This window comes from Odocoileus virginianus, chromosome 28 (genome assembly GCF_023699985.2).
Source record: "Odocoileus virginianus isolate 20LAN1187 ecotype Illinois chromosome 28, Ovbor_1.2, whole genome shotgun sequence".
NCBI lineage: Eukaryota > Metazoa > Chordata > Mammalia > Artiodactyla > Cervidae > Odocoileus > Odocoileus virginianus.
This window is the reverse complement of record NC_069701.1, coordinates 16,688,850-16,713,492: the sequence shown is the minus strand read 5'-3', so window position 1 is coordinate 16,713,492 and position 24,643 is coordinate 16,688,850. Positions and strand designations below refer to the sequence as shown.

Here is a 24,643-nt window from a genome sequence, read left to right as displayed (position 1 = left end):
ATGAGAAGACTGTGGGGACTTGGACCAAAAGAGAATTCAGGACTGGGTAAAAAGCCCTCCACTGGCATAAGCCTATTTCATCCCTGACAAAGAATGTGCATTTATAGACCATCCCCCAGCACACTGAAAAGACATCTGTCAACTTGGACTGCCTGGGGGGAAGACACAAGTGTACAAAAGATTATGTGGACACTGACAAAGCAGAGTCCCTTTAGCTGGGCCTCACATAATGCTCTCAAGACCAGATTCATGTTGTCTCAATTACTATGCAGCTACACACTGTGCCAAAATACCATCAAAAAAGCTTCAGAGCATCCCATATTTAGAGAAGAAAAAATATGAATGGAGTTCTCCTCTGGGAACTCACGAAAACCACAGATTCTCAAACGTAGTACCTTCACTGAATGTTCAGCTTAAGAGTACCCACTCTTCTCCTCCAGCAAGAGCTCCTAGGTATGTTTTTCTACACCAGACTGACTGATGGCAGGGACTGAGCCTAATTATTTCTGACTACAGAATATAATAAGCCTCTGGAAACACCGGCAAAGGCATGATAAACAAACAATTTATAAACCTTCTAATCCCATTCCCAGAACACAGATTCATTCAACCACATGCATTTTGTTGTTTACTTACCTCCACTAATGAAGAACTCACTATTTTATGAGATAGGCCATACCCTTAAGACAGCTTTCATTTTTCCTTATCCTGAGCCAAAATGTGGTATCCTTATAACCTTCAGAAGCTTATCCATGCTTTATTCTCCATATAATTAAGTTCTTAAAAGAGATGGGAGGATGAATAACTTCAGAGGATTCTTCAGAGTCAGTCATGACCTACATCATGGAGAGACTATCATCTCCAAAACAGAGAAGGCCAAAGTCCAACTCCTTTCCTCTTTAAAGAAATGAATGCTTACCACTTTTAGATTCAGAACAAGAAATCTGGCATAATCTGGCAGCAATGAAAACAAGGTGGCAATGCACGATAAATAGCAAGAAAAATTACTGAGAGTCCAAGACTTGGTCCAATATCACCTTCACCTCTGATGTCTCTGAAACCCAGGCAAGAAGCACTTTCTTTGTTCAGATACGGTAGAAAAGAACATAATATGATGGAAAGGGCATGGATGTTGATGCTAGGAATATTCAAATCCAAAACCCTCATTTGCTACTTACTGGCTTACTGGTCTTGGACAAGTTATTAACTTCTATGAATCTCAGTTTCTTCATCTGTAAAATACAGACAATAAACCCTACCTTATAATGAGATACTGCTAGTCACAAAAGTGCTTAGTACAAAGAAAAGCATAACACAAATATTAGCTACAACTCTTATTATTAAAGAGCAGAATTCTTACAGGCTGGAAAGATGGGTTAAAAGAATCAAAATGGAATTTAATGAAGATAATCAAAAATCTATGTTACCAGTTTAAGGCAAGCTCTTGTTAAGAAAAAAAAAAAAAAGGATCAGAGATTTGAACTGACTACATACCTAATAGGGGTCAACAATGAAAATAGAACACTTAAAATTTAAAAAGAAAAATTTTAATGAACAACAACAAAAAAAGAATGAAATCAAGTTCCACAGAGTTTGGAACAAAGGAGGGGTTGTACTCTCTCCATACAGCTCAAACCTCGAACAAAACTACTGAATGTCACATTTTAAGATAATACAGACAAACTAGAAGTTATTCAGCAGGGTAAGCAGGATGAGGAAAAGATTTTAAGATGCAGAATGATTCAAAGACCTTTGCATCTGACTCAGGCCGATGGGCTGAAGGCATTCTCTGGGGCAGGACCAGCTGGGAGAAGCTGTAGGATGGCAGGGCTCAGCCTAACCCAGAAGACTGTGCGGCCGTTAGACATGTCCAGCAACATGCAGGCTCAGAGGCACAGAGCTGAGCACCTTAAAAGATTCTTGAATGGAAACAGTTCTGAGTGCTGGTGTTGCCTTCTCTAATAGCACTACCATCCATCAGTCCCAGAGGCCTTATTTCTCTAACAGGACTACCACGCCATACCTGTCCAAGTAGTTCACAATATTTGGGTTCTTGTTTTCCCTCATGACCAGGATCTCATTAATAATCAGCTCTTTCTTCGGCTGCTGCTGAAGATTCATCTGCTTAATGGCCACCTGAAATCAAAGTACACTCAATGTATAACCAGAATCACTCTGAATTTACTGAGCACCTATTAAGTACCAGACATAAACACTTAGGAGACAGAGATGAATAAAATATGGTCTGAGCCCTTGAGGAACTCACAGTTTACCACTGGAGACCAATGATACTCAATGCAAAGTCCAGCAACATCAACATTATCTGGGAATGTGCTGGAAATGAAAATTTTCAGGCCCCAACCAAATCTACTGAATCAGAAACTCTGTGGGTTTTTTTTTTTTTTTTTGGGGGGGGGGTGGGTGGTTTGTACAAATTTTCTATTTAATGGAAAAGTTCACTTGCTAAGTATAAGGATCATTTATTACTTGGCATTGGTACTGGTGTCACTGGAGGTGAGGATAATACATGGTTATGAAGAATTTAAATGAGGAAGTAAAAGAATTTTAAAACTGATCTTTCCATTCATCTCTCTACCTTCTTAGATCTCTACTTAATCCAAGCTCAAGTACTGATAAATAGGGACTTCCTTTTCCTCAAAACCCTGTATTTTAACAAGCCCTCCAAGTAATTCTAATGTGAACCAAAGTTTGAAGATCAAACTTGCTACAAAATACTTATATTAGAAAAAAACACTTTTAAAACTCACAATATAAAAGACATATGGTTTAACAAAAGCCCACACAAAATGTCACAGAAACATAAAACTGGCAAGAACTCTTTCACACTATCAATGTAGAGGCTTTAAAAAGGCCTTTTTAAACTGTGGAAAAGTAAATCAGAGTTGACCAGGTTAAGAGAGAATAGAAAAGGGGGATCCTTAATGTTTATGTATGAAAAAGATCTTGATAGGCTTTTTGTCTATAGAAATACACAAATTTTCACATAATACCAACTTAAGGGATATGTGCATTCATTTTTGCAGTGTGTCAGGTACTACAAAGAATATTTTCAAACATATTTCATTTAATCCTCTGAGACACGTTATGACTTAAATATTACTACTGACCATGTTTGACAGATGAAGAAATTGTAATTTAGCGAGGATATGTGACTTGTAAACCCGACAATTCATTAGCAAAATCAGGATTAGAATCTCAAAAGCGATGCCCATTTATTCTGCACACAGAGCCAGATTAATCTTCCCCACCGTACACATTTGATAACACTCTCCCAGATTCTAAATTTAAAAGGTTCCTGTTCCGAGAGATGTTCCAAGAGATGTTCTGAGAGAATGTTCCCAACATTCAAAGTCCTTCTGATCTGACCTCTATCTTACTTCTCACTGTATTCTTTCATATGCTACAATGAAAGATGTAAGCTCATATTTGAGCTTCTCTCCATTTGGAACATCTTACACTGTTTTCACATGTTCAAAACCTTCTTATACTTTGTATCAGACCAAAAGAAAATTCGTTCTCCAAACCAGAGAGGTTTTTTGCCTTCTTTAAAGCCCTATAGGACCGTATTTACACATCACTTGGGGAACTCCCCACATACTGAATTGTATGATGACTAGTTAGGGTGTGTACTTCGAGACACTTGAGAGCTCGTTTGAAAGCTCAGAATCCCTGGTGCCAAGCACAGGGCCTGATGCAGTGTGTGCTCAGCAAATCTTTTTGGCAATGATGAGGAAAAGATAGAATTCAGTGGGTTGATAAATACTTTGCTTTTATTTTTATTTATTTTTTTTTAAAAGAAAACATGATTTTAAACATTCATATCTTACTCATTTCTAAATGTCAAGAGTTATCGGTAGACTTGAAAACACTTTAAAAACAAGTCCTTGGCCACCTCCAAATTATTCTTGGTGACCTTAACATCCCTCTGGCCATAGTCTTGGGATAGAGGGCATATAAAAAGTCACCATAAATACTTTGTTTTTAAACCACAAAGAGCACCAGCAATAGGCTCCTCCATCCCACAGGACTAGACTTCAAATTATTTAAGTGTTTATTTCCTAGAAATAACAGTGAGGAACATGAACATCTAACAGAACAACTACAACTAGTCATTCCAGAATCATCCAGAAAAGTAAAAGATGAATAATTCAACTTTTATGGGAAAACTCCCAACTCTATTATTTCTTCAAATCAAGTATGGACAGTCTTCTGCCAAGAGTCATTTATCAGTAAGAACAGAAACTAATTTTTTTAAACATTTTGACCACCTCTGCTCCCTACCCTAAGTGAGAAAAAATTGCTTTGGAGTAGGGTCTCCTATCAGGGAAGGCTTCTGGTCTGGCTACAGTTTTCTGTAACACATGATGTTAGCTTTTTCTAACATCTGAAGAGGAAAACATTGATCTAAAGGCCCATCACATTAAGACTGTAAGCCCTTGTAACACATATTAAGATCTGGACCCTGTGCAGTTCCTAAGGCCATCCTGGAGGATGGGACAGTGCTTGTGAACTTCACAGAGGTCACTGCTGGCAGCAGCAAGGGAGAAGAGAGGCAGCCATGGATGACAGAGGCGGGGACAGTCCTTTCCAATAACTACTGACTAAACATGGGCTAGGCTAAACACCCTTCACCTAATCAGATCTCTCCTAACTCAAGCCAGCAGACAGCACTCCCATAACAGAAAAAGAGCTGGACTTGAACTCTGAGGGCCTAAGCTCTGGGGCTGATTCTGTCACTTACCAGCCTTGACCAATCACAAGCTCCCTGAGCCTCCATCTCTTTATCAATACTAAGGATAATAATCCCCATCCTGATTTCCCTCCTCATAGGATTCTTTTGGGAACTAAAAGAAATAGTGGCCAACATGTCACTCATCCATAAGAAATTTAAATAATACAGTAAGACAACAGTGAAAATGCTAATCACTGTTATAACTGCATTTGATGAGTACTTGGCACAGAGCAGCAAGAATGACAACATAATCAGCAGGAATGACAGCAAAAACCAACCACTCTCCCATCACACAGTGTTAGGTGCTCGACTGACATTGTCTCTGCAAAACTAAACAACCCTGTCAAGTGAAAATCATCCTCTGCATTTTCAGATAAGAAAATGAAGACCAAGACTTACAAGGAAGTTGCCCAAGGTCATAATCAATGCCTTCAGGCTTGTATGACTTCAAAGCGTCTTCCAGTCTATTTTCTCTATTACACACATTCCCTCTAAAAATAGGCTTGAAAATTAATTATCGGGTCTAGAACTAGAAGACTTCCAGCACTAACATGCTAATCTTCCTACATGTGACAGATAATAGCTCTCCTTTTCCATCGGGGAACTCCCAATATGCAGTCACTCACAAAGACAGAGCATCCTGCCAGCTCCACTAAAGATTTATACTCCCTGGGGGAGAAAATGAGGCCTTCCTGGCTACACTGCATTAGCCACTCTAATGGACTTGCTTCCATTCATAGTTTTGTAACCACAAAGCAAGCACATGACATCAAGCTTGTTTCCCGTGGCCAGCTTCTCACACACGCAGCTCCAGACCATCCAGGAACCAGCCAGCACCAGCCTGCCTCCCATCAAGGGCTATGAGGCTCCAGAGGTCAGAAATATGACAAGGGGCCATGGTGCCAAACCTTACTGCAGCCTAGCAGTCAAGAAAACACAAGTTAAGATTTTAGAATCAAAAGATTCTAACCCAGTCCTTGTTAACTCCTGGCAGCACAACCCCGCAAAAGTTACTTTAACCCCAAGCCTCAAATTTCTCATCAGCAAAAAGGAAGTAATATTGCCTACTGTGTAGGGTTCTTTCTAGTATTGGTATAACCTCCTCTTTTCTATCTCTGCCTCCAATATAGCATATTTAAATCAGCAAAATGATACCATCCTTCCTTCCTTCCTTCCTTACAATTATTTCAACACAGGTTTCTGTAAGCATTATAAGAGTTTTATATGTACACAACAGAAAGTATGGTTTCTTACTCTTATACATATATATGTTTTTATTTATTTTTTTGGGGGGGTAAATAGTTTTAATGTGTAACAGCAGGCCAGCTGGGGAGGACAATACCCTCCAAGGCCCAGCCCTTCTCCCATAATGGCCTGGGACCGTGTGTGCCGGCCAGACCCGTGCCTGCCCTGGCCCTTCAGCCCACCAGTCCCAGGGAGGGTGGGAGAGGAAAGTGAGGAGCCAGGAGCTCAGCCTGGAGAGTTCAGGGGAACAAACACAGGGGCTAGTTGAATCTGGGCTTGGAAAAGTCTCTCTCTGGATGCTGACCCATGAACTTCTTCAGAATCTCCTGTTTCTTCTGCTCATCCGAGGTAAGCAGCCCCATGGACTTCTGTCTCTGGTCATACATCATCTTCTCCACCATGCGATGGGTCTCACTATCCAGGTCCGACAGCTTGGAGTTCTCGGGGTTGATCTTAGTATTGATCTCGGGGTCACTGGATACCAAGCGGCTCCACCACTCCATTTTGTTGATCTTCTCCAGATGCACCGTCACCACCTCGATGAGCCATGAGCTCTCCTCCACCTTAACCTCATTGTAGAGCTCCCCATCCACGATCGCTGGCTGTCCCTTGAGCCCCACCCAGAGATGCCTCCGCTGGATATCCACCACCACGTCCTTCCCCTTCAGCCTGAAGTTCACGCAGAATGGAACGGCCAGGTCCAGCTCCGACAGGGTCCGGGTCCAGCGGTAACTGGGTAGGTCCGCCCCGTTGCCAAGGTTGGGCTTCAGTTTCCCTTTGTCCTTCTCGTCCTCCTCATCCTCCTCCTCCTCGGCCTTCTGCTTCCCTGGGGAGCCAAGACTGCCATTCTTGAGCTGGGCCTCCTGATTATCGGCATCCTTTTTCTGGTCAATTTCCAGCTGTAGCCTCTCGACCTCCTCCTCAGTCACTTCCTTGATCTGGGGCCCAGAGGTCTCTGACTTGGCCTCCTTGGCCAACCTGGCTACCCGCTCCGCCTTCTCCTGCCGTTCAGTCTCCTGCCGAGCTCGCTTCTCCCACCGGGCCTTCTGTGCCAGCTGGCTGTGGGGGTTGAAGGTCTGTGTGATAAGCTTTTCTGCCATGCCTTCTTCTCCTCCAACAAAGAAGTCTGTTTTGCGTCGAAGGAAGCTGAAGAAAGTGTTCACCAGTTCCTGCACGCCGCCCTCGTGTTGCTGCACCATAGCCAGCAACATGCCGTCGAACCGAACCTCCCCCTGCTCCCCGCCCATCATGCTAGCTGCTAGCCACGCTCTGAAATCCAAGCTCCACACTCGCATCCCGCACTCCCTGACCCTTCGGATCGTGTCCAGTCCAACGGCTCCGGTCCACCTTCCATATATATGTTTTTAATGTCTGAATCTTTCATAGTTCTTAGCATAAGTGTAGTATAAAGCAAATGATCAGTAAACACTGTGTCAAACAAATATGTGCAGATAAAAGTTAATATACATGTAATTCTTAGTTTATGATGTATTTTTCAAATGCATTGCTTCACATAACTTATTTAACAGTCTTGTGAGGTGTATGTTATCATGCATGTTTTATAAAGAAATAAAATTCAAGCTCCAGAGGTCAAATGACTTTTCCAAGCTTTTATAAGTAAGTAAAGGTAAACATCTGGGTTTCCCTTGTGGCTCAGCTGGTAAAGAAGCTGCCTGCAATGAGGGAGACCTGAGTTCTATCCCTGGGTTGGGAAGATCCTCTGGAGAAGGGAAAGGCTACCCACTCCAGTATTCTGGCCTGGAGAATCCCATAGACTGTATAGTCCATGGGGTCGCAAAGTGTCGGACACAAATGAGCAACTTTCACTATCCACTAAAGGTAAACATCTAGTTATCTGGTTCTCACATCAAAGAACAATTAATAAATCTTTCAACATAATTTTTTTTGAAGTTGACTTACTCTCAATGGAGCCTCAGTATTTGCCTCAGACACTTGTAAAAGCCTGACAACAGCACAGTGAGTTATGTGACTTCTCCAGTACATCATGGGGTTTCAACCACCAAACATATACAAGCAGGTCCTAATTACCTCCCTCAGAGGAGCCGAACTCTATTTTCATTGGAACAAGAGGTGCCTCTCAAGTTCTGAGACCCGTCTTTGAACTAAGACCTTTCCCAGGTAACTCCCATCCACAACCCACCTGCCAACATTCCTGCTCTGCAACCAAAGAGTACAGGGCAAACAAACTTCAAGCATTCTAGATTCCCTTCTTGGTTTCCTTCTGCTGAAGATAAGATCTTGGGTCATCAGGCCTTAGCAATAAGATTAGAGATTTCCCAGCTTATGAAACGTGAGAGACAAAGAGGTGCCTCCAAATGAGAACTTCAATGTCTACCAGAATCCTAGGCACAGAGTAATGGAAGACCCACTAGATTCGAGAAAGAGACAAGGTTTTAAATCTCTTCTATATCAGATTTCTCTCCCAAGCACCAAATTTGTAAAACTGCCCACCAGGCAGTTTCACAAGGTCTCTCAGGCACTATCTAACTTCTTCAAATCTATACTTCCTCTGATCACTCACTTGGGCTTCCCAGGTGGTGCTAGTGGTAAAGAATCCACCTGCCAATATAGGAAACACAAGAGATGCAGGTTTGGTCCTTGGGTCGGGAAGGCACCATGGATAAGGAAATGCCAACCCATTCCAGTATTCTTGACTGAAAAATCCCATGGACAGAATAACCTGGTGGGCTATATTCCATGGGGCCACAAAGAGTGGACACAACTGAGAACACACACACATATCACTACTTGTGAGTCATCCTCACATTCACCAAACTGTCAAATCTACATAAGTACCTCTCAAATACATCACTTTCCCCCATTTATAATGTGCTACCACCTTAGTCCAGACATCATCTCTCACATGGAATTACCCAATAACCTGCTGAGTCACCTGTTCCACACTTATCTCTTCAAATCTCTTCTCCACCTTGCAGCCACAGTAACTTTCCAAAACCTAAGTTTCACCATGTTGAAAGACTTCTAGTCTACAATAGTAAGAAACTAGAAGAGTCCCTGTTGAGCTAAGAAGGGCTAAAGCTTATCAAGAAAGAGTAAGAAACAGTCAAACTGAAGGAGCAGCAGTTGGTGGTGGATACTTACCTCCTGTCCCGTGGCTACATCCATGGCCGTGTACACAGTGCCCGAAGCGCTGAACAGGGGTGGGAAAGGAAAAAAAACAGGTGTTAGATGAGGTGACACTTGTCAAATGAAGCTCTCCACACACAAGCTGGCAATCCAAGTGTTAATAAAAATAGTAGCAGAAAATGATCCTCCCCTTCGTCTCTTCCACTCTCACGAAAGGCAGTATGTAGCAGCAAAGAGAATATAGGCTCGAGTGCCCATCAGGAAGTGAGGCAAGAAAGGAGGGACAGAGAAAGAACAGAGAAAGAAAGCAGAGAACACTGGAATAATGCTAGGAAAGCAAACATGTCCATTCAAAATGACTAAAAATCTCACTTTATGCCTATGAACTCTGTATATCTGTGTGTGGTATGCAACAATATTTGTAACCTTACATGACAATCTGTCAGATTTACACAATACAATTAAAAGAAAATTAAAATTCTATGTACTGCAAAAATGTATTCTTGGCAAGCCCTGTGATTACGCTTCCCAGAGAAGTCATGTCAATTCAGGGAGAAAAGTCACTTTTAAGTTTGCCTGGAAGCCAGAAATTACGGTCATCAGCTTCCAAACTACAACTCTTTGGTTAGGACTTTATTGTAGCTACATGTCAGGAAGTTGAGATCAAAGATACAGATAATCAAATAAGGACTGGATTCTCTATATTACCAATTACTTCCTCATTACTAATAATCCCACCTCTAGCCATCTTCTGTCATAAAATTCATGTCTATATTCCTGTCCCCATTCCCCCTTATCCCACCAGATGTACCATTCTTAAAGGGCAAAATGCCCAGGCCTCATAGGACTGGACATTTTCAGACTGCTTCTCCATGATTATAGAGGCTCTGAAAGCTATTTGGGCCCACTGGGTAGTACTTAATTGTTTCTACCTCCAACAGACATATAGACACATGAATTCCAAGTCAAACAAACAAAACTCTTCACTCTTAAAGGGGAAAAAAAACAAGCAAAAATTATAATAGTACCAATTTATCATGTATATGTGATATGTACAGTTTTTTAAAAGATTTTTTAATTTTTTTATTGAAGAGTATTTGCTTTACAGAATTTTCATGTTTTCTGTCAAACCTCAACATGTATCAGCCATAGGTATACATTTATCCACTCCCTTTTGAATCTCCCTTCCAACTCCCTCCCCATCCCACCCCTTTAGCTTGATACAGAGCCCCTGTTTGAGTTTCCTGAGCCATACAGCAAATTCCAGCTGGCTATCTATTTTACATATGGTAATGTAAGTTTCCATGTTACTCTTTCTATACATATCTCACCCTCTCCTCCCCTCTCCCCATGTCCATAAGTCTATTCTCTATGTCTGTTTCTCCACTGCTGCCCTTTAAGTTCTTAAGAACCATTCTCCTAGATTCCATATATACATGTGTTAGAATACGATATTTGTCTTTCTCTTTCTGACTCACTTCACTCTGTATAATAGGTTCGAGGTTCATCCATCTCATCAGAACTGACTTAAATGTGTTCCTTTTTATGGCTGAGCAGTATTCCATTGTGTATATGTACCACAACTTCTTTATCCATTCATGTGTCAATGGACATCTAGGTTGCTATCATGTTCTAGCTATTGTAAATAGTGCTGCAATGAACAATGGGATACATGTGTCTCTTTCAACTTTACTTTCCTCAGGATATATGCCTAGGAATGGGATTGCTGGGTCATACGGTGGTTTTATTCCTAGTTTTTAAGGAATCTCCATACCATCTTCCATAGTGGCTGTATCAATTCATAATCCCACCAACAGTGCAAGAGCATTACCTTTTCTCCACACTCTCTCCAGCATTTATTGTTTGTAGACTTTTTGATGATGGCCATTCTAACTGGTGTGAGGTGATATCTCAATGTGGTTTTGATTTCCATTTCTCTAATAATGAGCAATGTTGAGCATCTTTTTATGTGTTGTTAGCCATCTGTGTGTCTTCTTTGGAGAAATGTCTGTTTAGGTCTTTCTCCCACTTTTTGACTGGGTTGTTTGCTTTTCTGGCATTGAGTATATGAGCTGCTTGTATATTGTGGAAATTAATCATTTGTCATTTGTTTCATTTGCTATTATTTTCTCCCATTCTGAAAGTTGACTTTTCACCTTGCTTATAGTTTCCTTTGCTATGCAGAAGCTTTTAAGTTTAATCAGGTCCCACTTGTTAACTTTTGTTTTTATTTCCATTACTCTAGGAGGTAGGTCATAGAGGATCTTGCTTAGATTTATGTCACTGAGTGTTCTGCCCATGTTTTCCTCTAAGAGTTTTATAGTTTCTGGTCTTACATTTAGGTCTTTAATCCATTTTTAGTTTATTTTTCGTATGGTGTTAGGAAGTGCTCTAATTTCATTCTTTTACATGTAGCTGTCCAGTTTTCCCAGCACCATTTACTGAAGAGGCTGTCTTTGCCCCATTGCATATTCTTGCCTTCTTTGTCAAAAATAAGGTACCCACTGGTGCATGGGTTTATTTCTGGGCTTTCTATCTTGTTCCATTGGTCTATATTTCTGTTTTTGTGCCAGTACCCTACTGCCTTGATGACTGTAGCTTTGTAACATAATCTGAAGTCAGGAAGGTTGATTCCTCCAGCTCCATTTTTTTTTTCTCAAGACTGCTTTGGCTATTTAGGGTCTTTCAGGTTTCCATATGAATTGTGAAATTTTTTTGTTCTAGTTCTGTGAAAAATACCATGGATAATTTGATTAGGGATCACACTGAATCTGTAGATTGTGTTTGGTAGTATAGTCATTTTCAAAATACTGATTCTTCCTACCCAGGAACGTGGAATATCTCACCATCTGTTTATATCATCTTTGATCTCTTTCATTAGTGTTTTATAATTTTCTGTGTACAGTTTTATCCTGGAGAATGTTCCATGCACACCTGAGAAGAAGATGTATTCTGCATTTGGATGGAATGTCCTGAAGATATCAATGAAAACCATCTCATCTAATGTATCATTTAAGACTTGTTTCCTTGTCAATTTTCTGTTTTGATGATCTGTCTATTGGTGTGAATGGGATAGTAAAGTCTCCTACTATTATTGTGTTACTATCAATTTCTCCTTTTATGTCTTTTAGTGTTTGTCTTATGTATTGAGGTGCTGCTATGTTGGGTGCATAGATATTTACAATTGTTATGGCTTCCTCTTGGATTGATCCCTTGATCATTATGTAGTGTCCTTCCTTATCTCTTGTAATATTAATATTCTTTATTTTAAGGTCTATTTTGTCTGATATGAGGATTGCTACTCCAGCTTTCTTTTGTTTCCCATTTGCATGGAACATATTTTTCCATCCTCTCACCCTCAGTCTATAGGTGTCTTTAGCTCTGAAGTGGGTTTCTTATAGACAGCACATATATGGGTCTTGTTTTTGTATCCATTCAGCCAATTTGTATCTTTTGGTTGGAGCATTTAATCCATTTACATTTAAAGTAATTATTGATATATATGTCCCCATTGCCATTTTCTTAATAGTTTGGGGTTGATTTTATAGCTCTTTTCTTGTATTTCTTGACTATATAAGTCCCTTTAACATTTGTTGTAAAGCTGGTTTGGTGTACTGAATTCTCTTAACTTTTGCTTGTCTGAAAAGCTTTTTATTTCTCCATCAATTTTGAATGAGATCCTTATCAGGTCCAGTAATCTTGGTTGTAGATTTTCCCCTTTCAGTACTTTAAATATATCCTGCCATTCCCTTCTGGAGAAGGCAATGGCAACCCACTCCAGTACTCTTGCCTGGAGAATCCAATGGACAGGAGTCCAGTAGGCTACAGTCCATGGGGTCGCTAAGAGTCAGACATGACTGGGAGACTTGACTTTCACTTTTCACTTTCATGCATTGTAGAAGGAAATGGCAGCCCACTCCAGTATCCTTGCCTGGAGAATCCCAGGAACAGAGGAAGCCGGTGGGCTGCCATCTATGGGGTCGCACAGAGTTGGACACAACTGAAGCAACTTAGCAGCAACAGCAGCATTCCCTTCTGGTCTGCAGAGTTTCTGCTGAAAGATCAGCTGTTAAGCATATGGGGTTTCCCTTGTATGTTACTTGTTGCTTCTCCCTTGCTGCTTTTAATATTCTTTCTTTGTGTTTAGTCTTTGTTAGTTTGATTAGTATGTGTCTTGGTGTGTTTCTCCTTGGGTTTATCCTGTATGGGACTCTTTGTGCCTCTTAGACTTGATGGACTATGATTGGCTATGACTACCTTTTCCATGTTGGGGAAATTTTCCACTATAATCTCTTCAAAAATTTTCTCATACCCTCTCTTTTTCTCTTCTTCTTCTGGGACCCCTGTAATTTTAATGTTGGTGCATTTGATATGGTCCCAATGGCAACCCACTCCAGTACTCTTGCCTGGAAAATCCCATAGACAGAGGAACCTGGTGGGCTGCAGTCCATGGGGTCACTAAGACTCGGACATGACTGAGCAACTTCACTTTCACTTTTCACGTTCACGCATTGGAGAAGGAAATGGCAACCCACTCCACTGTTCTTGCCTGCAGAATCCCAGGAACGGGGAAGCCTGGTAGGCTGTCATCTATGGGGTTGCAAAGAGTCGGACACGACTGAAGCTACTTAGCAGCAGCAGCTGCTGAGACGAACAGGCATCTCTGAGACTATCCTCAGTTCTTTTCATTCTTTTTACTTTATTCCGCTCTTCAGAAGTTATTTCCACCATTATATCTTCCAGTTTACTGATTCATTCTGCTTCAGATATTCTGCTAGTGATTCATTCTAGAGTATTTTTAATTTCAGTAATTGTTTTGTTTGTATGCTTATTCTTTAATTCTTCTAGATTCTTCTAGATCTTCTAGATCTTTGTTAGATTCTTGCATTTTCTCCATTTTGTTTTCAAGGTTTTTTGATCATCTTTACTAACATTATTCTGAATTCTTTTTCAGGTAGTTTGCCTATTTCCTCTTCATTTACTTGGACTTCTGTGGTTTCTAGTTTGTTCCTTCATTTGTGTAGTATTTCTCCGCCTTTTCATTATTTTTTTTAACTTATTGTGTTTGAGGTCTCCTCTTCCCAGGCTTCAAGACTGAATTCTTTCTTCCTTTTGGTTTCTGCCCTCCTAAGGTTGGTCCAGTGGTTTGTGTAAGTTTTGTATAGGGTGAGATTTGCGCTGATTTGTTTGTTTGTTTTTCCTTTGATGGGCAAGGCTGAGTGAGGTGGTAATCCTGTCTACTGATGACTGGGTTTGTATTTTTGTTTTGTTTGTTGTTTAGATGAGGCATCCTACACAGGGTGCTACTGGTGGTTGTGTGATGACAGGTCTTGTATTCAAGTGGTTTCCTTTGTGTGAATTTTCACTATTTGATACTCCCTAGGGTTAGTTCTCTGGTAGTCTAGGGTCTTGGAGTCAGTGCTCACACTCCAAAGGCTCAGGGCTTGATCTCTAGTCAGGAACGAAGATTCTATAAGTGGTCTGTTACAGCATTAACTGAGATTAAAACAAATATCCAAAAACAAGAAATCAAAGATGAACCCTAGACAAATGGCAGTTACACAATCAGGCAAATAATAATTAAAATAATGGAATATACACATATACATATATACCCAGGAGCAAAGTCAAAACAGTCCAGCAAAAATAAAGTCCAGTAGATTGACCCAGCATACAAAAGAAATCAAAAATTATATTTACCAGTTAAGAACAAAACTAACTAAAGTGCAAACTGGAAAACAAAACTAAAGCAGGATGCCAAGTGGGGAGTAAAGTAATGAAAACAAAAATAACAAATATGTTGAGAGGAAAGAAAAGAAAAAAATAAATAATACATATGCAAAGTAAAATAGAGATAGACGAAGAAGATTTATATACATTAAAGATTAACTGCAAGGAGAAAAGAACAGTGGGAAAGGCAAACAAAGGAATAAACATAGAAAAAATATAATAGGTTTTAAAAAATTAAAATTATAAAAAAGAGAAAAGAAAAAAAAAATCAGAAGAAGAAGAAAAAAAAAGGAAACTTCCACAGAACTGCAAAAATCCAATGTAGAAGCCGAGGTTTATAACAGCAATAAAAAGTGTGACTGTCAGAACGACCATCATCAAAAAGTCTACAAATAATAAACACTGGAGAGGGTGTGGAGAAAAGGGAACACTCTTGCATTGCTGGTGGGAATGTAAACTGATACAGCCACTATGGAAGATGGTATGGAGACTCCTTAAATGGCTAGGGAAAATACCACCATACGACCCAGCAATCCCACTCCTAGACATATACCCTGAGGAAATCAAAACCGAAAAAGACACATGTACCCCAACGTTCACTGTAGCTCTATTTACAACAGCTAGAACATGGAAGCAACCTAGATGTCCATCGACAGATGAATGGACAAAGCAGTTGTGGTATATATACACAATGGAATACTACTCAGCCATAAAAAGTAACACATTTGAATCTGTTCTGAGATCGACGAAACTACAGCCCATTATATTGTGAAGTGAGTCAGAAAGAGAAATATAAATATCGTATACTGACACGTATATATGGAATCTGAGGAGATGACACTGATGAATGATTTTCAGGGCAGCAGTGGAGAAACAGATATAGATAGAGAACAGACCTATGGACAAGGTGGAAGGAGAAGAGGGAGAAGGGGGGATATATGAAGAGAATAATATAGAAATTTACAATACCATGTGTAAAACAGATAGCCAGTGGGAATTTGCTATATGACTCAGACAACTCATACAGGAGTTCTGCGACAGGCTGAAGGGTGGGGTGGGGAGGGACATGGAAGGGAGGTCTGGGAGGGAGGGGACATGGATATACCTATGGCTGATTCTTGGTGATGCATGACAGAAAACCACAAAATTCTGTAAAGCAATTATCCTTCAATTAAAAAAAAACATAAAAGTGAATATATGTATAACTGATTCACTGTGCTATACAGGAGAACATTGTAATTACAACACCTATATTCCAATAAAAATTTAAGGATAAAAAAAAAGTGTGACTGAATATACACATATACATATATACCCATAAGCAAAATCAAAACAATCCAACAAAAATAAAGTATAATAGATTAACCTGGCAAACAAAGGACTCAAAATTACATCTACGAGAACAAAACTAACTAAAGTACAAACTGGAAAACAAAACTAAAGCAAGTTGCCAATTGGGGAATAAAGCAATGAAAATAAAACTAACAAATATATTGAGAGGAAAAGGAAAGAATAGATATGTAAAGTTAAATAGAGGTTGATAAAGAAGATTTATATACATTAAAGATTAACTGCAAGGGGAAAAGAACAGTAGGAAAAGCAAACAAAGGAATAAATATAGAAAAAAATATTTTTAAAAAATTAAAAATTAAAATTAAAAAAAGAGAAAAGAAAAAAATGGAAAACTCCACAGAACTGCAAAAGCCCAAGGTCGAGACAGAGGTTTATAACAACAATAAAAAATGTCTCTGAGGAAAAAAAAAAGAAGCTCAAAAGCTTAATATCATAGTGCCAACAAAATCAACAACAACAGAGGGGGAAAAAAGAGAAAAAAGTCCAAAAGAATTTACAGAACAAGTCAAAACATAAGAATAATGAGTGTTTTTCTTGAGTCACTGCTGTCAGAGTCCTTTCCCTCACTAAGAGTCACAGGCTTCCTAGGATGCCCTCCAACACTGTACTGATCTCTGGACCTGCTGTGGGGGAGGCTCAGATTCTAATCTGGTCCTACTCCTGTGTGTTCTTGCCTCCAATGTCCACAGCCATCAGAACTAGACCGCTTTCTTCCGTGGGAGCTCTCAATGACCTTTTATATATTCCACGGACACAGAGTCTGCCTAGTTGACCCTGTGGATTTAATCTGCAGCTTGAACAGCTGGTGGGAAGGTTTGGGGTCTTCTTCCTTAGCCACATTTTTCCCCTGGGTTTCAACTGTGGGTTTATTTCCACCTTTACATGTGGGTCGTCCACTGGGGTTTGCTCCTGAGGCTGCTCTGAAGGACTTGGGCTTGCCCGTGAGGGCCAGGTGTGGAGGTGGTGAGCTGCTCGGGTTGCAGGGGTTCTGGCTGCACCAAGTACTCAGGGGAGTTGGTGGCTAGGGCAGCAGGAAATATAGTGCTCTAGAAGGGTATGGCAACCAGTATTGGCCAATAAGCTCCAGTATTCTTGCCTGTAGAACCCCCCTCCCTAACAGAGAAGCCTGACAGGCCACAGATTACAGGGTCGCAAAGAGTCAAACACTACCAAAGCGATCCTGAGCGCATTAGATGCAAGACTTTTTTTGCCTGTGGCAGCTCTGCCCCAGCGAGAGTTGGGCGTGAAGGTGACCCAGTTGCTTGGCTTTTGGGGACCCTGGCAGTGCCAAGTGTGCAGGGATACAGACTGCCTCTGCTGCAGGTGTTATGGCCCTATCAGTCTTTTTTCGAGCCTCTTGCAGCTGGTGATCAGAAGGCCTCTTAAGCCCGTCTTCTCTGTAGCTCCACCCATTCAGGCACTTAGAAGGCTCCCTTGCCTGGGGTCCTGCTCTGTAGACCAGCATGTCAGGCACTTAAAAGGGCACCCTGGGTGGGGCTCTGCTCTGTAGACCAGCACGTCAGGCACTTAAAGGGGCACTCTGGGTGGGGTCCTGCTCTGTAGACCAGCATGTCAGGCACTTAAAGGGCACCTGGGTGGGGTCCTGCTCTGTAGACCAGCACGTCAGGCACTTAAAGGGCCACCCTGGGTGGGGTCCTGCTCTGTAGACCAGCACATCAGGCACTTAAAGGGGCACCCCACACCAGGCACTTAAAGGGGCACCCTGGGTGGGGTCCTGCTCTGTAGACCAGCACATCAGGCACTTAAAGGGCACCTGGGTGGGGTCCTGCTCTGTAGCTCAGTGTGTTAGGCATTTGACGAGCCAGCCTCTCTACTGTTCAGCAGCTGATGTTGGCATGTGTAGAGAGAGAAGCTATGGTGATGGCCCCACCCCTCTATGAGTGACTCAGCAGTATCACCTTGCTTCCACGGCTGTCTGGCTTTCCTCCACCAGCATTTCCCACCACAATCTTCTCCCTCACATCCCCTCCATCTGTCTCTCTCCAGCCCTCTCAACAGCAGCCCTCATCCTGGGATTGCTCCACAATCCCTAAACAACTCCCAGCCACTGCGCCTTCCAGGGGACCTGCATCCCTGTCCAGGATGGCTGCAGCAAGGACTGTCTGATTCTCATTTCATTTAGGCTGCCACAGATCAGCTGTTTCACTCTCAGCCTTAAATGTTTCTCCTCTGGCTCAGACAATTGCCCCGATGTGGGGACTGGACCCCTGCTTCAGTTCCCCCACTGGCCAAAGGTCCAGTCCTACTAACATTCCTGTTTATCCCCCTAGTTGCTTCATCCTACCGAGTTTTGCATGGTTCTATATATTCCTTCCACTGGTCAGGTACTCCTGTCCACTCTCAGCTGGTATTCTGCATGCACTTCTGTGTCTGAAGGTGTATTCCTGACGTATCCATGGAGAGAGAGGTACTCTACATTCACCTACCCTGCATCTTGTTTCTTCTAAGAACTTTTTAGGTGGATTATTTTTAAAGTCTTTATTGAATTTGTTACAATATTGTTTCTGTTTTGTTTTGTTTTTTGGCCCTGAGAAATGTGGGATCTTATTTCCCCAACTGCAACCAGGGGTGCGGTATTGAACCTGCACCCCTCCATTGAAAGGCTAAGTGTTAACAACTGGACCACCAGGGAAGTACTCCGTGTATAGTTTTAAAATAATGGAATGTGGCGACATCAGCACAGGTGCTTCATAAGTTCCGCATTCTTCTCTTAGCACTAGCAGACCTGTCAAGGAAGCAAGGACAAACCTTTTGCAGATACTGCCTATTTATGGGCCACATACATCTGCATATGCATATATATAAGATATATAATCAGCAGTTTGGGAGGTGAAAGACCCTGAATCCACAATCCCTCTCCCTTAAGTGAAGAAACTGATGTCCAAAGATAGGACCTGACTTACCACACTTGTCTGTGTACCTTTCTTCTACATTCTTAGTATCTCAGTGTAATTAGCTAAAGAAAAGACCATCCCAGATTACTCAGAGGCGAGGAAAATAATGTCTTCTCAATGTGTTAACTACCTTATATTAGGTCAGACTCACAAAAGCATGTCTAATAGCAGAAGCACTGAACCAGGGAAAAAGGAGATCCACTCAAGTCCAGGACTATTTTGAGGATTAAATTGAACAACAGATGCAAATAACAGTTGTAAGCTATAGAATACTGTATAAATACACCACCAGTATACTATGCATTACTTTATCTTATTTCAGAAGTTCTTCGGTACATAAGAAAGAAAACTGAGGAATTCCCTCGCATTCCAGTGGTTAAGAATCCACCCTCCAATGCAGGGGATTCAGGTTTGATCCCTGGCTGCGGAATTGAGATCCCACATGTCACAGGGTAACTAAGCCCACATGCCTCAGCTAGAGAGCCCATGTACTAAAAACTATGAAGCCCATGCACCACAACTACAGAGCCCACACACTCTAGAGACTGCACAACACAACCAGAGAGAAGCCACCCTACCGCACCTAAAAATCCCACATGCTGCAAGGAAGATCCCGTGTGCCACAACTACGGTGCCACAATTTCTGATGCCCTGGCGCATCAAAAATTTAAAAGGAAAGAAAAAACAGAAAGCTTCAATGACTTTAGAAGGCTCCCTTGCCTGGGGTCTTACTCTGCAGACCAGCACCTCAGACTGGTGGTCTACATTAACAATAATGTTTTCATTCATGTAACACTGAGAGCTTTCTACAAGCCAGATACTTTTTTCAGTTTCTTTTTAATTTTAGCTAATTGGGTATCTCTATAGAAATCTCATTCTTTTTCTTTTTTATATAAAGGCATAACATACCTAAACTAATCTGCACAAATCTCAAGTATACAACCTGATGATTGATTTTTCAATATGCACACACCTACATGTTCACTATCAACCCCTCAAGGTTCCCTCATGCTACTTCCTAATCCTCCCAGACACAACCATTATTCTGACTTACACTAGCATGTATTACTTCTGCCTGTTCTTTAAGTCCATATAAAAAAATCACACAGTATTTGCTCTTTTATATCTGGCTTCTCTTGCTTAAAAACACTTTTAAGACTTATCACAGTATATTATAATATTTTGTTTGACTGTCTATCTCCTTCTGTAGATATGAGGGTCTCTCTGAAAGCAGACACGGTTCGATTCATAGCTGTACCCATGGCACCTAGTATCTAACAGAGATCCAGCTAAGCTTTGCTGAATCAATACATTGAGGTCAGAATACAAGATGTAGAAAAGGAACCAGAGAGTAAGAGATATGATTTCTGTCATCCACTAGAAAAACAGGGCCCATTATACTAGCAGAAGAGTCTGTAAGTTCTGTCTTCCATTTCATATTAGTGCTGGTAAGTCTCAGCACCAGGTAAACAAGGTTAATATGGAAAAGCAGAGCTATAATTTGGGAAGAAGGTTTTTGTAGTAAGAAAATAAATGGTTTTTGCACTCTCAGTGCAGGGATATTTTTAGCAACAATGTCAGCTAATTGCACATCTCACATATTAAAACATAATTCTGGAAACCTGAGATCAGCCTAATAAAACACCTTTTGATGGGTGAGGGGTGAGGTGGAAAATGAAGAAAAAGGTTTATAAGAGGCAAAGCAAAAGCAAAATTATATATATCAGCACACATAATTTTAAGTCACTTTTCTAGGGAAACAAAAGGTGCCTACTAACCCTTGTCCAATCTTCTCAAACCGTGTGTATTTCTTCTTAGGATCGCCCACACTCACTATGCTCCCTTTGAAAGAAACAGAGAACATAAATAACATAACATAAAGAACATAACATAACATAACATAAAGAACATAAGTTTTTCCCAGATCAACAATACAAAACAAGCTCCATGTTCCCCCAACTCTGAGCCAGCAAAGATTAAAAAACTATCTCCAATACCCCAAAACCACACTAAGGCGCTTGGCTTTCCCTCTTAAGGTTCAACCAAAAATTTCACCTCCTTACCACTCTTATTAATAGTACCCTAATCCACTTCTAATCTCCTAAAAGTTATTCATTCATTTTTAAGTTCATCAATTCAATAAACATTTACTCATTTTAATATGCTCACTTATTATGCACTAAGCCCTAGGTTGAGTGCAACAAATGAAGAGACAGATGAGACCCAGTTAAGGCAGTCTCTGCACTCAAGAAGCTGTAATCTCATACAGGAACCAGACACCATGTATTAAGTTCCATGAACATATAATAATTGCTGTGATACAGAAAGAAGCAAAAATATACACCAGAAAGGCCTCAGAAGGGAAATGAATCTGCACTAATTTTTACAGGGTTAGGAGGAATTTGCCAGGGAGAGAAAGTCAAGAAGGGGTTACAACAGAAAGTATTTCAAGTGCAAAAACACAGAGGTATGAGAAAGTTCATAGTTCCAAATAAAAAGTGTTCTGGAGATGGTAAAACTGAGCCCAACCAAAGGGAAGATACTTCCCCTCAAGGTCACACAGCAAACTGGTGTCAGAGTTAAGATTAGGAGTTCCAGGTTTGGTCTCCCAGTCCAAAGCACTTTCCAATAATATCAATTACTAGGATTTGATACTCTTCAAATACATTATCTCATTTGATTTACAAATGAGACAGGTATTAACATTCCTATTTAAAAGATGAGAAAAAGGAGGGCCAGGGAACAGTAGAAAATTGCCCAAGACCCAAGTTAATGACTGTGCTAGGGCTTCAACCCAAGGGTCCTTAACTCTCAGGCTGATCTGTTTTTGCATAATTCTATGTTCTAAGTATTGCTGTTTCTAAAAAAAAAATCTGATTCAGAGAAAAAGAATACATACAAGAGTATATAGATGCCAAGGTAAGTGGCTTTTCTTATTTCATCATCTCATAAGGGCTCTGGATAAGGGTGAGGCTTCCCTGGTGGCTCAGACATTAAAGAAATCCACCTGCAATGCTGAAGACTAGGGTCCCATCCTGGGGGCAGGAAGATCCCATGGAGAAGGGAATGGCTACTCACTCCATACTCTTCCCTGGAGAATGAACAGAAGAGTCTGCTGGGCTACGGTCCATGGGATTGCAAAAAGTTGGATATGACTGAGCAACTAACACTGGGCAAGGGCAACTTCGGAAAGAGTGAAAATTTTTTAAAAGTCAAATAAGAATTATCAGGATGAAATCAAAAGCCGCTAAGCTGAGGAATCAGAAACCTCAGCTTTAGAAAGCAATGCCAGTGGGCAGACTTTGCCAGATCAGTCACATCAAATCCTCCTTAGAAGAATAAATCAAAAGCCTTGTCAGATGATTTTTTCAAGCCTACAGGCCAACCCATTCCTTTCTTCTCATATGAATTCTCCTGCAGATTACTGAAAAAGAGAAACAAGCTGCCCTAATACTTCTCATCACTAAAGAAAGCAAAATGGAGTTCCCACCTGACTGCAAGAAATAGCATGCTCTGATTACAGGAGCACAAGCTGCATGCTAATCCCATATCTGTCAGTTTTTGGCTGCATAAATTTTTGCAGAGTATTAGCATTCCTAGACTCAAATAACTGAAAAAAATAAGGATTATAATGTCTGTCTTCACAGCCCTAAAATGAGGAATAAATGTTCATTTAGTACGTATTGCAGGCTCACAAAACATTAGTTTCCCTTCCTTCTTTTCATACAACCAAATGGCAGATCCGTCTTCTGCCAACAGAAACATCAATAATCAACATAGCACCCTTCCTCACCAGGTTTAGACAAGGCCTCAGTCTTTCTCAACATAACCTTTCAGATTATATCATAAGTAAAAGCTATTTGTCATCTCCATAAGCCATGCCTGTGATTCCATGGCTTATGGATTCCAAGTGCTTCCCAGCCTCTGAAGTGTGCTATTCACATACTCTCTCATCACATTCCCATCCTAATGCAGCATCTAATCAGGGCTGGTGAGACAGAGGATGTAGCTGTAGGGACAGATGAAAAGAGGCACAGTCTGGCAAGATATAAAGCACAGCCTCCACTGACATACACCTAGCATAGGACCTAGATCTTTATAGCAACAGAATGCTCTTTGTGCTCAACCAGTCACATACCAGAGGGAAATTAAAAAACCTACTAAGTGCTTACGTAATTTCTCCAAGATCTCCTCATCGGACATCTTAGGCTTCTTCTTCTGCTTCTCAGTATTCCGGGTCAGAGCATCAGGTGGAGTGATACTATTCTCAGTAGGTGAAATGGGAGATGTAGCCACATCCCGAGTTGGAGTAATAGGAAGTGGTTCAATCACAGACCGTGTGTATACCTGCATTGTTGGTGCAAACATTTGGTGAGGCCAGTCTCTCTTAGATTTATGTGTTAGAACATCCAAAGAAGAACAAATCTCAGTAAACTGATCTCTTCTCCTAGGTCAAAATCTATGATACTTTTCCTCTACGCCCAGGCTTTGAGAATGGAATGATCTTCCTTGCTCTCAACTTTTTACAATAAGGGTTAGTGAGAGTCTGAGCACTTAAGATAATCAATAGAAGCTACACAACTCTCACTATAAAGAGTTTAAAGGACACCCTATCATTAGATGGGAAACCCCTTCATCTGTAATATTCTGTTTTTTCCCAAGCTGAAATGAATATCCTGTATTCCTACAGTACTTTTCACTGCTAACACAACACTGAATATTACCTTCATTTGAGTTACTCCCTCTTTAAATCCTGAATGCTCACAGAGAAAAAAACTGCAATTGTTCTTCTTTAAGAGGCCATAGGATATAGTTATTTAGATTACAGACTCTGGAACCTGCCTGCCTGGACTTAAATTCCAAATCTTATTCTTACCATTTGTATGACTTTGGGCAGATTACTTAACTTTTCTATGCTTTAGTTTCCTTGTCTGTAAAATAGCGATGTTAGTGATACTTATAGAGTTGCTAATAAACCATAAATAAACTAATTAATGGGTGAAATAAGCAGCATCACATTCAGGAGACATTAAGCTTTCAAATTTCAGCTAATATTATTATACTACCTATCCATTGATTTACTTAATAAGCATTTAATGAGAATCTGTTCTCTGCCTTGCTGTACAAAATGCTGCCCCATCCACTATTTCTGTGAAGGAAGTCTTGGAGAAAGTCCTAACTGCAAGGCAGAAAAGGACAAATATCAGAAAAAAAGAACAATCTATATACTACTGAGGTTCAGAAGAAGTGATTACATGTTCTACCACCCTTCCGCAAGAGATGCTTCAAGGCATTTATCACTTTTTTCAGAAAAACATCACAAAAATTTTTGGGTTAGTCTAAAAGCTCTATGAAGATAGAGAATCTGTGTCGTTCATCACTGCACATCTATATCTAACCAGTCTTCTAACAAAAAGTAAGCATTCAGGTAAAAGTTTCATGAATCACTGAACAAATAAATGGGGTTCTTCAGCTGGATCTTGAAGGATGGACATGGTTATAATAGGCAGAAATGGAAGAGAACATTCCACTAACTTAG

At 40.7% G+C, this 24,643-nt stretch overlaps 2 protein-coding genes and 1 pseudogene across 11 annotated transcripts in view; all 3 read right to left on the bottom strand.

The window, feature by feature from the left end:
- The window catches only part of LOC110151730 (large ribosomal subunit protein eL34-like), a 192,547-nt gene that overhangs the window by 2,966 nt on the left and 164,938 nt on the right, over positions 1–24,643 (bottom strand). The window lies entirely within an intron of this gene.
- The window catches only part of PAK1 (p21 (RAC1) activated kinase 1), a 160,117-nt gene that overhangs the window by 18,858 nt on the left and 116,616 nt on the right, over positions 1–24,643 (bottom strand). For all 10 annotated transcript variants that reach the window (XM_070457253.1, XM_070457249.1, XM_070457254.1 and 7 more), the window contains 4 exons: positions 23,277–23,451; positions 20,883–20,946; positions 9,122–9,170; positions 2,024–2,136 (listed from right to left, as the gene is read on the bottom strand). In XM_070457253.1, coding sequence (XP_070313354.1) covers positions 2,024–2,136; positions 9,122–9,170; positions 20,883–20,946; positions 23,277–23,451 — 401 coding nt within the window. The remainder of the gene's footprint in view (positions 1–2,023; positions 2,137–9,121; positions 9,171–20,882; positions 20,947–23,276; positions 23,452–24,643) is intronic.
- Positions 6,040–7,661, bottom strand: LOC110151728 (nuclear migration protein nudC pseudogene; annotated as a pseudogene).